General features: G+C 35.3%; 3 protein-coding genes across 7 annotated transcripts; 1 reads left to right on the plus strand and 2 right to left on the minus strand.

Annotated features, from left to right (window-relative positions):
- Positions 1–970: 970 nt before the first annotated feature.
- On the plus strand, positions 971–15036 carry LOC105436186 (pentatricopeptide repeat-containing protein At3g24000, mitochondrial). Of its 5 annotated transcripts, XM_031885172.1 has the most exons (5): positions 971–1398; positions 2170–2223; positions 2369–2464; positions 10772–10849; positions 11909–15036. In XM_031885172.1, exon 5 carries the CDS (start codon positions 12741–12743, stop codon positions 14853–14855), a length of 2115 nt encoding a protein of 704 aa, XP_031741032.1. In that variant the 5' UTR covers positions 971–1398; positions 2170–2223; positions 2369–2464; positions 10772–10849; positions 11909–12740; the 3' UTR covers positions 14856–15036. The 5 variants fall into 5 exon arrangements, with proteins under 5 accessions (XP_031741032.1, XP_031741028.1, XP_031741034.1 ...); XM_031885168.1 differs by having other exon boundaries at positions 2170–2464; XM_031885174.1 differs by lacking the exon at positions 2170–2223.
- LOC105436184 (GRIP and coiled-coil domain-containing protein) lies at positions 3276–4973 on the minus strand. Its single transcript, XM_031885179.1, has one exon. The coding sequence runs from the start codon at positions 4758–4760 to the stop codon at positions 3648–3650; it is 1113 nt and encodes a 370-aa protein (XP_031741039.1). The 5' UTR covers positions 4761–4973; the 3' UTR covers positions 3276–3647.
- On the minus strand, positions 4665–8544 carry LOC101216708 (fibrous sheath CABYR-binding protein). Its single transcript, XM_004135524.3, has 2 exons — positions 8229–8544; positions 4665–7631 (listed from the first exon to the last, which is right to left on the minus strand). The coding sequence occupies exons 1-2, from the start codon at positions 8274–8276 to the stop codon at positions 4851–4853; spliced, it is 2829 nt and encodes a 942-aa protein (XP_004135572.3). The 5' UTR covers positions 8277–8544; the 3' UTR covers positions 4665–4850.
- Positions 15037–15408: the final 372 nt, after the last annotated feature.

A 15408-nucleotide genomic window follows, 5' to 3' on the forward strand; every position in this document is an offset into this window, starting at 1 on the left:
AGAAGTTTCTAACAATACAGTAGTATGAACGAGTTTCTATGTTGCCTTTGTTTATTATTTACGACAAAAATAGAACTTAAGAATTATTTGAGATATATAAAATAAACAAATAAACAAATAAATAATATATCATTTACTGATGTATCAAATACTATATCTCTCGAAGCAATTACCACCTCCTAGAAAGTTTTTTTCAAAAAGAGTAAGTAAGAGGAATACAGAGTCGAGCACATGGTAATAGAGAGGAATCACTCATGGGCTTGGAAGGGAGTGATGATGGTGGTTAAATTTGAACATGTGTTTTAGGGTGTGTTTTGGAATACATTATGTAAGTTGAGTTTTAGGACAAAATGAAATATGAAAAGTCGAAAATGTCTCGTATGAAAATTTTCCTTTTTTTTCTCTAAAAATTTTTTTTCCCATATTTTCTATAACGCTTCTTTTCTCTCAAGCTCCCGTGCCATTTCTTAGAATTTTTAGTACTCTTGAACTAGCTCTCTTGCTTTTTTAGAAAGTTTTTATGTTTTCATCATTTTTCTTTTTAAATTGTTATAGATATTCATCTTAGTATTTAATGTTCTTTTGATGAAATGTTTAAGCCTTGAATGTATATACCCCAAAATCAATTTTATAATTTTTCTAAGTAATTAGGGTTGTTTAATACATATTTAGCAAGTTTTTGTTGTTTTTTCATAATCTCAAATCATTCATATACTTGTTTGATATGATTTAGTACGCTCCTACAAGTTTTTAACTACTATTTTTTATCTTGCGAACATTGAGCAATGCTCAATTTTGAAATAATCAACTGCAAATCAATTTTATACTTCTTTTAGATAATTTAATGTAATTTTACAACATGGAGTTTTTTTTAGCCATGGTAGCTTCCAAACTTGAAATGTCACAGTCCAAATCAATTATTTTGAATTTTTGATACTCCATTTTATTTGATTTTTGTAATTCCCGGAGGGGAAAGAGAATGGTTGAGGCAAGTGGGGGTAAGAATCCAAGCTGCTATCCATTCTTCCAACCAATACTCATCCTTTTATTCTCTTCTTTCGTTTCCCCGCGCAAAAACAAGATAATCTCGCTTTCTTAACCGTTCCACCATATTCTCCTCTTTCTTACTATGTCCCCAACACAATTTGACAACAGAGACCATATCTTTATTATTGGAGAACTTCTTTTTGTGAATATGAATTGGAGGTCTCTACTCTCTAGCATTTGATTGAAGGGGCCGCGAAGGGAGTTCAGGATGAGAATGGGGGTGATTGGGGTTTGGCCGGATGTTTCCCGCCACCCGGTGGATGAGATGTACATTGGCAACCCCTATCAGCTCAATCTAATTTGGGCTTCTTTTTATGCCCAGGAGCTATCCCCTTCCCTTCTTATTGATTGGTTCGTATCTCTTTCTTATAACATACCATCAATTTCATTCGATATGGTTGCTTTGTTTATTTGAAAAGGCTTTAATTCGGTAGGTATCATGCTCTTTGAATCCATTCTTTGCAACGCTACTTTGGTTAACTTATTATAAATTTTCTTCCTTTCTTTTGAGTTTAGTTTTAATGGTCTGAATTTTCATTTTAATTTTGTTTTAATGTTTTAAGTTTTATTTCAATTTTGTTCGGCTAAAAGTTTCTAAATTCACACAGTTCCCCTATTTTGTAAGAAAAATATGATTAAAACATACTCTCTTTTAACTTGTGTAATATGATTCTTTTAATATATAAACTATTTAGGGTTATTTTTAAATATAGTAAAATAAACAAAAGTATTTACAAAATATCACAACCTATCAACGATGAACTATGATGAACTGGGATAGTATATGATATTTTGTTATATTTTTAAATAATAACTTTTTGTCATTTAAAATGATTTTCCAGCTATTCATCTTATTTCACATTATACTGTAAAAGAAACTGCATTAACAAACTATCTGTGTTATGTAAGTTTTAAGTTGGAACTGTGGTTAAAACCTTCCAAAACACTTTGACAAACTGATATTTTTGGTCAAACCTGAAGCTTTTTGTGTTGTACATTACTACATAAATGTCTTGAATTGAATTGAAAAAGTAATTGAACAGGTAGATTTTCCTGAAATATTATATTCCTCAAAATTCATCCATTTTCATTCATTTTACTAATATATGAATTCTGATACAGACAACTAACACTATGAGCAACATTGAAAAACACAAGTTCATTACCTCCCTTAAGGTATTTCACAAGGAATACAATGCGTTTGGAATCTAGACACGATATATGCAATTCCAAGGCTCGTCTTTAACAATTTCTCTACCCTTTGATTCATTCACTCTATAAAGTTCCTGTTTCTAACAATAGTTTTTGTCTTCAAACATAGGTCTAATAAATCAACTATTCATATATTTAAAGTCGTCCAATTTTTGGACCTCCTCAAGCCATGTCCAGCTCTACGCTCAAGTCATCAAATGCAAAGGTTTTAATTAATCTCTCTAATTTTCCTTCCATCACCCTCTTCTTGCATTTGGATTTTGGACTAGGTTCATTTGAGTTTTCGGATCCTTTTAAATTTCATTGAACAAGTTCATTATGTGGGTGATGTACTTGTACTGCTGTGCTTGTGATGTTTTTCTCTTTGGTTTTTATTTGGTTGTTGAGTTTTTTCTTCTTTAAAGAATTTGTCTCTGCGTCGGTGTTTTAGACTTTTGGCTTGGTATAGCGACAGTTATGCTATAATTGGGAAGGTGCTCATGAGTTCGTCTTTTGGAGATAAATGACATTTTCGTGGGGAGCTTGGCTCAAGTTGGAACAATAGGGTTTTTTTGAAGAGGGAGGGGGGGTGAGGTTTAAGACATGTTATGTTGCCAAGTAATTTGTTGTTAATAGTGCTTCTGTATGTTCTTTCTTTTAATAGATTAATAATGAGTTTAGAACTTGAATTATATCTTTGATATTCCTCACAACTCTGAAAATGGAGTTCCCTCGTTTTATTAAATAGAGTAATCTGATGAGGAAACAAGGCAAAAGAAATTCTTCGTTTATGTTATATGTTGCCGTAGGTGCATTCCGAGCTTCAAGTTCAAGGACACCCATACTTAAACTTCACTACATTGACATACAATTAAGATTAACACTGCCTTGAATTTGACCAAAAACTTGTCAACCTTTTAACTATTGAATTAACTCCAACAGAAGGACAAAGAAGTTTGTCAACGTGATCCACCAATTTTCTTAAAATGTATGCATCTTCAATACAATTTAAATTTTTACTTTGAAACTATGAGAGCTATCCAAAACAAAACACCAACCAATAGTAAATACAAAGAAGAACCAATGTGTTCGTACAATATCAAAATTTACATTGCAACTATGACAACTATCCAAAAAAATCCTCACAACCACGTCTTCTGATAATTACTAGAACAAACAAAACACCAAACAATAATAAATACAAAGAAGAATCAATTTATCCATATAGTATCAAGTATAACGTTGACTGAGACCTTCTTCTATACACACTTATTTTTTAATAATAAACAAACCAAGAAAAATCAAATAATACTGACGCATTAACTCTGACCTGCTGCATGTCCAACGGTAAGGGTTATATGACATTTGTGTGAAATGTGAAATATTCAGTGATTATTCATTGCATACCATCACTTAACTTTAATGTCATCCCTTGCTTCGGAGGAAAGGGTTTTTGAGCTTGGTGACTTGCCAATGATAGCTTTCTTTGCCTTCACCAGCGACTGTTTTACTTTCGATAAAATATTGTGTGAATGCTTATGACTAGGCTTCGATGGAACTTCTTTCTTGTCATTAACTTTCGGAACTTCAGCTTCTGCCCTCACATTTTCTTTATCTTTTACTTCCAACTCAAGCTCTTGGGGTTCTTTAGGTGTTTCATTTACCTGAACACTGGCAGTCTCAACCGGTGCTAGTTTCTCATCTGTAATACTCTCATCAACCTTGGTTTCTGCAATCAGATTAGCGACTTTACCAGCTTTTTGGTCATCAATTGACTTCCCTTCTACCACAACATCAGTTTCATAGTCTCTTGGAGCCACCTCTTCCCTTGGCAGCGTTATTTTTTGTATGTTCTCATGTGTAGCTTCATCTGCCTTCTCAGTCTTCATTCCTTTTTCTTTGTTTTCCTCTCCCACTTTCTCCATAGCGGGTGCTTCCTCTACTGATAATTGTGCAACGACATCAATGTTGCCTGATTCCTTCTTTTCATCCTCTTTCACATCATGAGGTGGAATGTCAGGTGCAACTAAATTTACACTAGGTTGACCCTTCTGATAAACTGAATCTTGTTTATCACTTTGTTCTTTGCATTGCTCCTCTTCTTTGTGGATTTGTCCTACTCCCAAAGGTGATGTACTATCATTCCCAATAGCCAATGGGTTTTGATCTTCCACATTTTCACCTTTCGCAATTTGCTCAGTTTCTACCTCCACATAATCATTCTGAACATGATTGGTTATCTCAGACAATTCTTCCTTGCCATCCCTCACTTCGGTAACTTTACAAGGTTCTAGTTTTTCAATTTCTTCTGAACCCAATGTGGAACCACCCATCTCTTTTGCTCCCATTTCCTCAGATCCAATCACAGGAAAACCTTCAACTGGCCCTTCCATGTCCTTGGAAGGTACTAAGGACTCTCCAATATCTTTTGCTATAACTTCTGATTCTTTCACATGTGGAGCTTCATTTGGTTGCTCCTCATTCTTGGGAGGTTCAATGGATGCACTATTATCTTTTACCATGACTTCTAATTCTTTCACTGGTTGAACTTCATCGAGCAATTCACTCCCCTTGGGAATTTCTACAGATTCAACTATATTTTCTGCTATCACTTACTTTGATTCTTGTACTGACTGCACTTCAAATGTTTGTTCCTTGTCCTCAGAAAATTCTAATTCTTTCACTGGTTGAACTTCATTGAGCAATTCACTCCCCTTGGGAAGTTCTACAGATTCAACTATATTTTCTGCTATCACTTCCTTTGATTCTTGTACTGACTGTACTTCAACTGTTTGTTCCTTGTCCTCAGAAAATTCTTTTCTTTCGGAAGTTTCTTTTTCCACTTCTAATCCTTTTGGTGGGTGAACTTCAATGGGCTGCCCATTTTCTGTTGGGGGTTCAGTTGTTATATTAATTTCTTCTGTGATAACTTCTACTCGTTGTTCCACTGTAAGAACCTCAATTGGATGCACTTCTTTCTTGGGAGGTTCAACAAATAAGTCTGGAACATAAGTTGTGTCTGGTTTCTCCCTGGATTCCTTGTCTACACCGACAAATTCTTTTATTGGTTGGTCCTCATCTGGTTTTTTACTCGATTCTGATACCAGTAACCCTTCATCTGCCTGCTCCTTGTTCTTAGGAGGGTCAAAGGGTGCAACCTCTTGTGCTATAACTTCCACTGATTCTTTCTCAGAAATAACTTCATTTGTTGTGTCTGGTTTCCCCCTTGATTCCTTGTCTACACCGTCAAATTCTTTTGTTGGATGGTCCTCATCTGGTCTTTTACCCGATTCTGACACCAGTAACCCTTCATCTGCCTGCTCCTTGTTCGTAGGAGGGTCAAAGGGTGCACAAACCTCTTGTGCTATAACTTCCACTAATTCTTTCTCAGAAATAACTTCATTTGGCTGCTCCTTGTTTTTGAGAGGCTCAATAGATGCACTTGTCTCTTCTGTCGTCACTAGTGGTTGCTCTTTTTCTGTTGGAGTTTCAAATATTTCCGTAACTTCCTTTGCGACCACCTCGCTTATCTCTTTTGCTATCACTTCCAACGGTTGGGTTTCTGTTGAAGGCTCAACCTTTTGAGTAACTTCTTTTGTGATCACCTCACTTATCTCTTTTGCAACCGCTATTGGTGGTTCAATTATTTCAATATCTTCACTTATCTCCTTTCCTACCTCTACTGGCTGCTTATTTTCTATTTGTGGCTCATCTGTTTCAACATCTTCATTTATCTCTTTTTCTATCACTACTGACTCCTTCTTTTCCATCGGCAGCTCAACTGTTTCAATATCTTCTATTGCAAACATCTTAATTGGTTCTTTTTCGGCAACAACCTCGACTGGTTGTTCTTCTTTCTGGACTTTCCCTTCACTTGGTAGGTCAGTGTTGTCTGTAGGTGCCAATGGCTTTTCATCTATCACAGCTTCAGCCTCAACATAAGTGTCCTGGACATGTTTGGTTACTTCAGGTATCTCTTTTATACCATCTTTTACTTGAATGACCTCTTTTTCTTGTTTCTCGACTTCTTCAAAATCCAATGTGGAATCATTGGTCTCTTTTTCCTTCACTTCTCCAGATTTTGTTGATGAAAAACCTTCATATGCTTGCTCATCGTTCTTGGGAGGTTCAAAGGATAAGCCAACCTCATTTTTTGTGACTTCTACAGCTTCTTTTTGGGAAATAGCTTCATCTGATTGCTCCTTATTCTTTGGAGGTTCAAAGGATTCGTTTATTTCTTTTTCTATCAATACTTGTTCTTTCGCTTGATGAACTTCAACTAGAAATTCACTTTCATGGGAAACTTCAACAGATTCCCTGATCTTTGTTTCTATCAGTTCTCTTGATTCTTGCTCTGCGTCAATTTCAGATCCCTGTTGCTTATCTTTGGGAACTTCTGTGGGTATGCTAATTTCTTTTGCTATCACTTCTTCCAACGCTTTGAATGGATGAAGTTCAACTGGCTGCCCTTTGTCTGTTGGAGTTTCAACTCTTTCAAGATTTTCTTTTGCAACCCTCTCGATTAGTTCTTCCAGTGGAACTACCTCAATTGCCGGAGCTTCTTTCTTTGGTAGTTCAGCAGGTTCTTTTGGAATATCAGTCTCTGGTTCCTTGTCTGCCTCCTTCTCTACACTGACGCATTCTGTCACCGGTTCCTCTTCTGCATCTGTTGGGCCCTTACTAAAGTTTTCCACTACTGATAATATTGTATTATCACTAATCTTTGGCTTATTCTCTTCTGCTTCCTCAGAATTCATTTCCACTTTTTCTGCAACTTCTGTTACAAATTGTACGTGGGCACTTGGTTCCTCTTTTTCTTCACTGTAAACGATATTGCTTGATGATTCGTCTTGTAGTTTTGGAAGGCTCACAGCCTCTGATGGTTGTTCTTCTACTTTTTGCGTGGTTGCCTCTGCTGGTACCTCCAAAGCCTCTCTTTCTATGACTTCTTTAGTTGGTTGCTCCTCTGGTGGGCTCTTGCCATTGTCAGCTGTATCAAACTCCTTTATACTTTTTTCCAAGTACGCAATTACTGGCAGATCTATTGCTTCTCCTGCAACTGGTTCAACCGATGGCCTTTCCTCATGTAGGGTCTCATTGGTAGCAGTAGCGATTTCCACCTCTGAGACCGAAGTAGATTCTTTTTCCAACTGCACATTGTCATGAACTGGAAGATTAACAACAGAAGTTTCATCTATTTGTTTGTTCTCAATAGCAGGAGGCTCAGCTTGAATATCCACTGCCTTTTCTTCGGATGTCGACAAAGTACTATTTGGAACATGTAAGTTGTCAGCCCTACCTTTCTCCCTGTCATCTTCTACAGTTTCTTGTGGTGAAGAGAAATGTATTTGTTCCGCTACTTTTACTGATTCACTGTTGATCTTCTCCGTTTCCTCCAGTAAAATAAAACATAACTGTTAAATTAAGGAAAAAATATCCCCGAAAAATATTGCTGAAGGAATTGGCAGATCTAATCAACCATATGACAGCATAAAAATAATATGTTTTGTACCTCTTTTACTGTCTATCAAGATAGATCTCTCACACAAACGAAGAATTTTTTTTTAAAGGAATTCAATATAGTAATCAACATGATCAACAAACTAAATTGCCATGCTTTTAAACTATAGGTAAGTTAACTTACTGGCAGATAAAATTACTTAATTCTTGATTAAGAAACATATGTTTGGGATTTGCATGTTAAATTCAGTTTAGAGAACTAATAGTGAGTGCATATAGTCAGTATTACATGAAAATGACAAAATTATCACTCAACAGGATGTTTAAAGTTTAAACTAGAAAAGTAATAAGTGTGTATAAGGAATCTAAAAACTTGATCAAACGGTCGTCACATCCAGTTACAATCATGAGAGAGAAATCAGAAAACATGTAGCTAAATAAGAAGCTGAACAAACTTAAGTAAGTAGTGAAACGGAGAGCATGGAGAATTAGAAGTAGAAATGAAAGAGAAAATTAGAGGAAAAACTTACCTCATCTGTTGTAGAAGTTTGATGGGAATCAAGAGTTTGGGTGGCCATAATGATTATTGTGGATTGAAAAACAAAGTGGCAGCTCCCAGTCCTTAAGAAATGGAAATGGAAAAAAGATGAAGAAATTAAGGAAAGAAATGATGAGGTTGGCAACAACTCAGAAATGCCTAACTAAGTCACTAGAAGACTAAATGAAAGAACCACACCACTTGGAGGAAAAATTTAGCAAAGCAAAAGCAAAAACAGTCTGTCAGTGACAAGCTTTTCTCACATGATCTAGGATAGAATAATTGATGATGATAATGATTCCCTTTAGTTTCTATCTAAAAGAAAAAGAAAATCAAACAGGGTGGAGAGATAAAAGTTATGATAATTAGCATTGGCAAAGTGATAAAACACCAAAAGCAACTGGGTCCCATGAGTATTGATTTTCATGGTTGGAAATGTTTTGGCCTTCTACGGTCATATTCATAAGTGCATTTTATGTTTGGGGTGGCAATAAATTAGATTAGATTGGGAGCCATTTACCATTTGGTATTTTATTTTCTCTCTCTTTTAAATGTTGAATTGGCAAAGTGACTAAAAACCAAAAGCAGCTGGGTCCCGCAGCTTGTGTATTCTTCTTCATTGTTGTAATTGTCTTGGCCTTCTATATCATATTCATAAATGCATGTTACGTTTGGGATGACATTCAATTAGGATGAGATCGGAGCTTGTCTTAACTTCTAATATTTGATATTTTCTCTTTTGAATATTGCATTTAACATAAGATGACTTGGACATTGGTCATTAAGGCTTTCAAAGAACACCTAACTTTTGTACTTTCTATTTGCTGTTGCATGCTCGTCGTTGATACTTAATAGAAGAAAAAAAAAAAAAAAATGATCATTGTTTTTCTTTTGGGGTGGGTGGGTTATGATTTAAGAGAGTTGGTTTGTTTTAAGGAACTTTCAACTCAAACCCAATTCTCATATTTTTCCACTAGATTATAACAGCTTTATAAAACTGAAGAGAGAAAAGCAGAACAACCCTCATGCTTTGAAGCCCACTCCCATAAGGTAGTAGATGTCTAGTTTTTCTGGGTCTGCCCTGTTTTCCCATCAACAAAAAGCCTTCTCGCTCTCATAATTCATCTACAAATTTATTACAAATGCACAACTAAAAAAATTTAAAAGAGCAACCCAACATTTTAAAACTGAACATACACAGCAAAGCATGGTAGATCAGATCAGATCAGATCACACACTACTTTTTTTTCCCTCTCGGATTTTCTCTTCTCTTCTTCTTTCTTTTGTATGGTGTATCTTTTGTATAGTGTAGCTAGTTTGGAAGACTTAGGATAGAAGTAATTAAAGGTTCATTTGACAGCGTTCCTATTTCCTGTTTCATTTCTTATTTTTTCAAGAAACAGACATGTTTGATAACTATTATGTCTCTCGTTTTCAAAATTTAAGGAACATTTTTTAAAGTTAGACAAAATTTGAGAAATTATGAAAAGTGTTTTTCTCCCTTTTTTGTTTCATTTTTAATTGATTGTTTATGTTTTAATATCTCTAGTTGGCTCTTGATGAGGAGGTATGCATAGAACCACTTTTGTTTTCTATTTTCTTTCTTTCTTTTTCTTTTTTATTTTCTTTTTCTTCTTTCCTTAATTTTTCATATTTATATGTTTCATATTTTTTAGTTTATTTTTTCCCTTTCTTTATTAATCTTTCATATATATGTTTAATACTTTTCAATTTGTTTTTAGTTTTATCCTTTCTTTATTTATTTTTCATAATTATATATTTAATTTAATTCTAAATTTTAATATTTTTAGATTATTGTATTATTTCATTTGAAAATTTTCAATCTAATTTTAAATTTTATTTCCCATTCAGCAGTATTTATTTTATATTTGTTAATTTATTTTTCATATTTATGTGTTCAATTTAATTTTGAATTTTAAACTGTTTAGTATTTAAATTATATATTATTTTGATCTTTCAAATTTAAAACTTTAATACGTGTAGTTTTTAAAAATTTTAAATTTCAAAATGTTGTGTTTACTAAAAATGATTATCAAATAAGTTTGACCAAACGGAAATAGTTATCAAATATACACTGTTTTCTTATTCTAAAGAAAAAGAAACAATGAACAGGAAACAGAAAACGAAAACGTTATCAAACGGGCTCCTAGTGTTAACAAACAACTTTTGTTGCATAAACACAATATGTTTTGCTCTAGCTGATTGAGAATTATATTCAACCATTGTTGGTTGAATTATATTCGTGGCCGTTGGAGTTTTATCGATGCACCTGTTCTCGATAATAAGTGACTGTGTTTCAATAGGAATCATCGGATCGATAGCAATAAGTCTTGTTTTAAGAGACTCGAATAACAAAACATCTTGAAACAATAATGGGAGTGAAGATTTGGAAAGCATAGAGTCGAAAGATGTATCATCTTGATCATCAATAGGTTTAGTTTAGGGCTTTTGTAATACGTCTTAAATAAGGTTTGATTATTGATATTTAAGTCACTCTTCTTGTTGGTTTTACAGAACTTCTCTCTTGGATCAGCAAACTATCACCAAGTAATACAACATCCAACATTATTTGATTCTAAAATTGGAGTAATGGTATCATCTTCAAATTCAACTAGTTCATTTGTAATTGCTTCATATCGATGGCTGCTGGTGAAGTGATGGGTGGTGGAACAGATGGATAGGGATTAAGGCTTAAGAATAATAATATGTGGATAGAAGCACATATAATTAGGTCATTTGAATGGGACGGTATACTTGCTAAATACAATTGTCTGTCATCTTTTTGTTTAATGTTCTTTGCTGAATATGATTAGACAAGCTTATTCAAAATCTATTTTAGGATTGCCTCGTTTGACACGAAGTGATATCAACACATGAATTGAGAAAACTTAGTTTTTTTCATTTGTGGGATTTTGTTAATAGAATCTCATATACTGGATTTGGAGCACAAACTGTCAACCAACAAATAACAAAGATTGGAAAAAGTAACAATTGTAATAGAGGGAAGAAAGTTGATTATCACTTCCCACTAGAAAGCAAAAGGAAGTGAAATTATGTGACTATTCAAAGATTGGGTATAAAGGGGTGCTATTTCAACCATTGATTATTGATGGGGTTAAATGCCTTTAAACTTTTGATGATGGGATTAAATGCTTTTTCAGGACTTCTTATTATGTTGCCTTCTCATCAAAGTCATTCTCCCCTATGCAACTTGGCCCTTTTTTCAACTTTGTAAAAAGTTAATTTTATTTTTTTCAAATCCATTGTTGTCTTTGCCTTTTCTCTAAATGATTTTGAGTTAAAGATTATAGCATATTGGATATTGGATGATATGATCTATTGATGATGCTATAGGACTATTGGCTTGGTATATGTTGTCAAGATTATTCCTTGTGTTTTGATGTGAATTATTGAGCTAACAATTCTAACTAAACAAGAAAAGGAAAAAATTCCTAACTTTGGTTGGACAAATTTTACTTGGACTTCTTTTGGAAATTATATGCAATTATCTCATTTTATATGCAACTTATACAACCATCTTAAGATCCAAAATGATTTTTGCCTCACTTTTTAAAATTAAAAAAATCTGACCTCTTGTTTATCTCAATTCTTTCATTGATTAATGCATTCTTTTTTTTTTTTTTCATTTAGTACTTTCTTCTTGATGAGACCATGCATTGGAAGCAGCTTCGCGAGTCCACATGAGCAGCTCCATGTCACTTCTTGTTCCTCTTCTCTCCCTCTTTTCAGTTTGTGTTGCCGAGTGAGACTGAACGTCAGAATGTGAGACAACAGAGGTAGATGAAGTGTTGGAGACGGAGATGGTGAGAAAAAGGAGAGAGGAGAATGATATGTGAGAATGGAAAGGGAACGGGGGCGAGCGAGAATGCTTGATCCGTGTTGTGAGGGGCTCCGTTTTAGTAATCTCATCTACTTTTTTTATAAAAAAAATAAATAAAACGACAAATTTCGAAATCATTTTCCGGTCATCCAGGGAGTCCAAAATAATTTCGTACTCTCTTCCCTCCGCTGCATCACCTACATTCGTGTTGTTTATTCTCAATACACTGACCTCCAGATTCCATCCATTCCGGCGGAAACCACAGCGTTTCTTCATCGCCGGAGGCTTCCTCGTCACAGCGGTGGCAAGCGACGGGAACTTGGGTTTTTGAGTGCCACACCACCGCGCGACGTCTAAACCACGCGGGAATGGGGGTCTCCCGGCGGCTTCCCTCGACGGTTTTGGACTGTTTAATTAAGTCAAGGTTGACTTTGGATGAGAACTTCCTTTATGAACACCTGTTGAAATTCTTTACAAGGTTCTGGTGAATCTCGACCTAAATGGCCGAAGAATCAAAATGCTTTCCGTTCCAATCAATACCCATTATTTACTTGATCTTACCCAACCTCCTAAATCAAAGCAAAAACTTTGCTTGTAAATTCTCATTTGTAACCCTCTTGATTACGAACTACACGATTAGATATGAAAGCTGTCTATTCTAAACTTCCCCTTCATCCAAATTTGAGTTTTTTCAAATCCCATTACCACCAAACTCCATTCCTCCACCCTCTTACCTCTCTTAACAGTCTTCTCAATTGTAGCCGGACATCAAAACATGCCACTCAAATTCATTCCCAACTTATTACCACCGCCTTGCTTTCCCTCCCTTTTCTCTTCAACAACCTCCTTAACTTGTACGCCAAATGTGGCTCTGTCGACCAAACCTTGTTGCTCTTCTCCTCAGCTCCAGATGACTCTAAGAACGTTGTCTCTTGGACTTCTCTTATTACCCAACTTACCCGTTTCAAAAGACCCTTTAAGGCCTTGACTTTCTTTAACCATATGAGGCGTTCTGGAGTTTATCCCAATCATTACACCTTCTCTGCTGTTTTATCTGCTTGCACTGACACTACGGCTTCTGTTCATGGTGAACAGATGCATTCTTTGGTTTGGAAACATGGGTTCCTTGCTGAGGTATTTGTTGTCAGTGCATTAGTTGACATGTATGCCAAGTGCTGTGATATGTTGATGGCCGAGAAGGTGTTTGAGGAAATGCCCGTGAGAAACCTTGTGTCTTGGAACACTATGATTGTGGGATTCTTGCAGAACAAGCTTTATGATCAGGCCATTTTCTTCTTTAAGACGCTTCTATTGGAGAATTTAACTGCTCTTGATGAAGTAAGCTTTTCTAGTGTCTTTAGTGCTTGTGCCAATGCTGGTAACTTGGAGTTTGGGAAACAAGTTCATGGAGTTGCTCTGAAGCTTGGTGTCTGGAATTTGGTTTATATAAATAACTCGCTGAGTGACATGTATGGTAAGTGTGGCTTATTCAACGACGTTGCAAAGTTGTTTTCAAACACTGGAGCGAGAGATGTTGTTACTTGGAACATAATGATCATGGCATACGTTTATAATCACAATTATGAAGATGCCTGCAATAGTTTTTGGATGATGAGAAGGAAAGGTTCAATACCTGATGAAGCATCATACTCTTCTGTTCTTCATTCTTGCGCAAATCTTGCAGCACTATATCAGGGAACACTGATCCATAATCAGATCATACGATCTGGGTTTGTTAAAAATCTGCGTGTTGCAAGTTCTTTGATTACGATGTATGCAAAATGTGGCAGCTTGGTAGATGCTTTCCAGATATTTGAAGAGACTGAAGACCGTAATGTGGTTTGTTGGACAGCTATCATTGCAGCGTGTCAACAACATGGTCATGCTAATTGGGTTGTTGAGTTATTCGAACAAATGTTGAGAGAGGGGATTAAACCCGATTATATCACTTTTGTTTCTGTTCTCTCTGCTTGCAGCCACACTGGTCGAGTTGAAGAAGGATTCTTCTACTTTAATTCAATGATTAAAGTGCATGGTATTTACCCTGGACATGAACATTATGCGTGTATAGTCGACTTGCTTAGTCGTGCGGGAGAGTTGGATAGAGCTAAGAGGTTTATAGAATTGATGCCTATCAAACCAGATGCCTCAGTATGGGGTGCTTTGCTTAGTGCTTGCAGGAATCATAGCAACCTTATAATGGGTAAGGAAGTAGCGCTGAAACTTTTTGATTTGGAACCAGATAATCCTGGAAATTATGTGCTGCTTTGTAACATCTTGACGCGTAATGGGATGTTAAATGAGGCTGATGAAGTTAGAAGAAAGATGGAAAGCATTGGGGTGAGAAAGGAACCAGGTTGTAGTTGGATCGACATAAAGAATTCAACATATGTATTCACAGTTCATGACAAATCACATGAGAAAACGAAGGAGATTTATGAAATGTTGGAAAAGCTAAAGGAGTTAGTAAAGAAGAAAGGGTATGTGGCTGAAACTGAATTTGCAATAAACACTGCAGAAGAATACAAGGAGCAAAGCTTGTGGTATCATAGTGAGAAAATAGCTCTTGCATTTGGGCTGCTGAGCCTTCCTGCTGGTGCTCCAATTAGGATTAAAAAGAATCTAAGAACTTGTGGAGATTGTCATACTGTCATGAAGTTCGCTTCCGAAATTTTTGCCCGAGAGATTATAGTAAGAGATATAAATAGATTCCACCACTTCACCAACGGGATTTGTTCTTGTGGAGATTACTGGTGATTGATTTTTCATTGTGCTGGAAGAGGCTGCAAGATTTATCTAAAAGCTGTTAGGGAGAAATCTGATTTCTCTTTTGCTCATTTTGTAGATTGTCATTAGAGCTAAGTTAATTTACAAACAATTCATTGAATAGTTTTTTTTAACCATATATTTTCAAATACAATAATTTCCCTTTTCTCAATTTTTTGGCATTCACACGTTAAAAGATATAAAAAAAAATTGAACAACGATGTCCTAAACTTAGTTTTGAGTTTGGGGTCCAAAGAGGACTTTCTACGATTTCTTTATTTTATTTTAATCTTACACCTGCGTAACTTGAAGATTATAGGTTCGAAAACTTGACGAACAGGTTCATGACACATCTAAAAGATTTCCATCTACATTTTAATTTGACAGAGGCCTTTCTAGGATGATAATGACATAAGATTTCTTCTTTATAAAATATGATTTTCTTTTCATTTTTTTAAAATTTTTAATCTAAATAACAAATTAAACAAACAGTAGAAATACTAGTTTGACTCAATTTTGACCTTTTGGGACATGTTTGGGTTTT

Source organism: Cucumis sativus, chromosome 1 (assembly GCF_000004075.3).
Source record: "Cucumis sativus cultivar 9930 chromosome 1, Cucumber_9930_V3, whole genome shotgun sequence".
In the NCBI taxonomy this organism is placed as follows: Eukaryota; Viridiplantae; Streptophyta; class Magnoliopsida; order Cucurbitales; family Cucurbitaceae; genus Cucumis; species Cucumis sativus.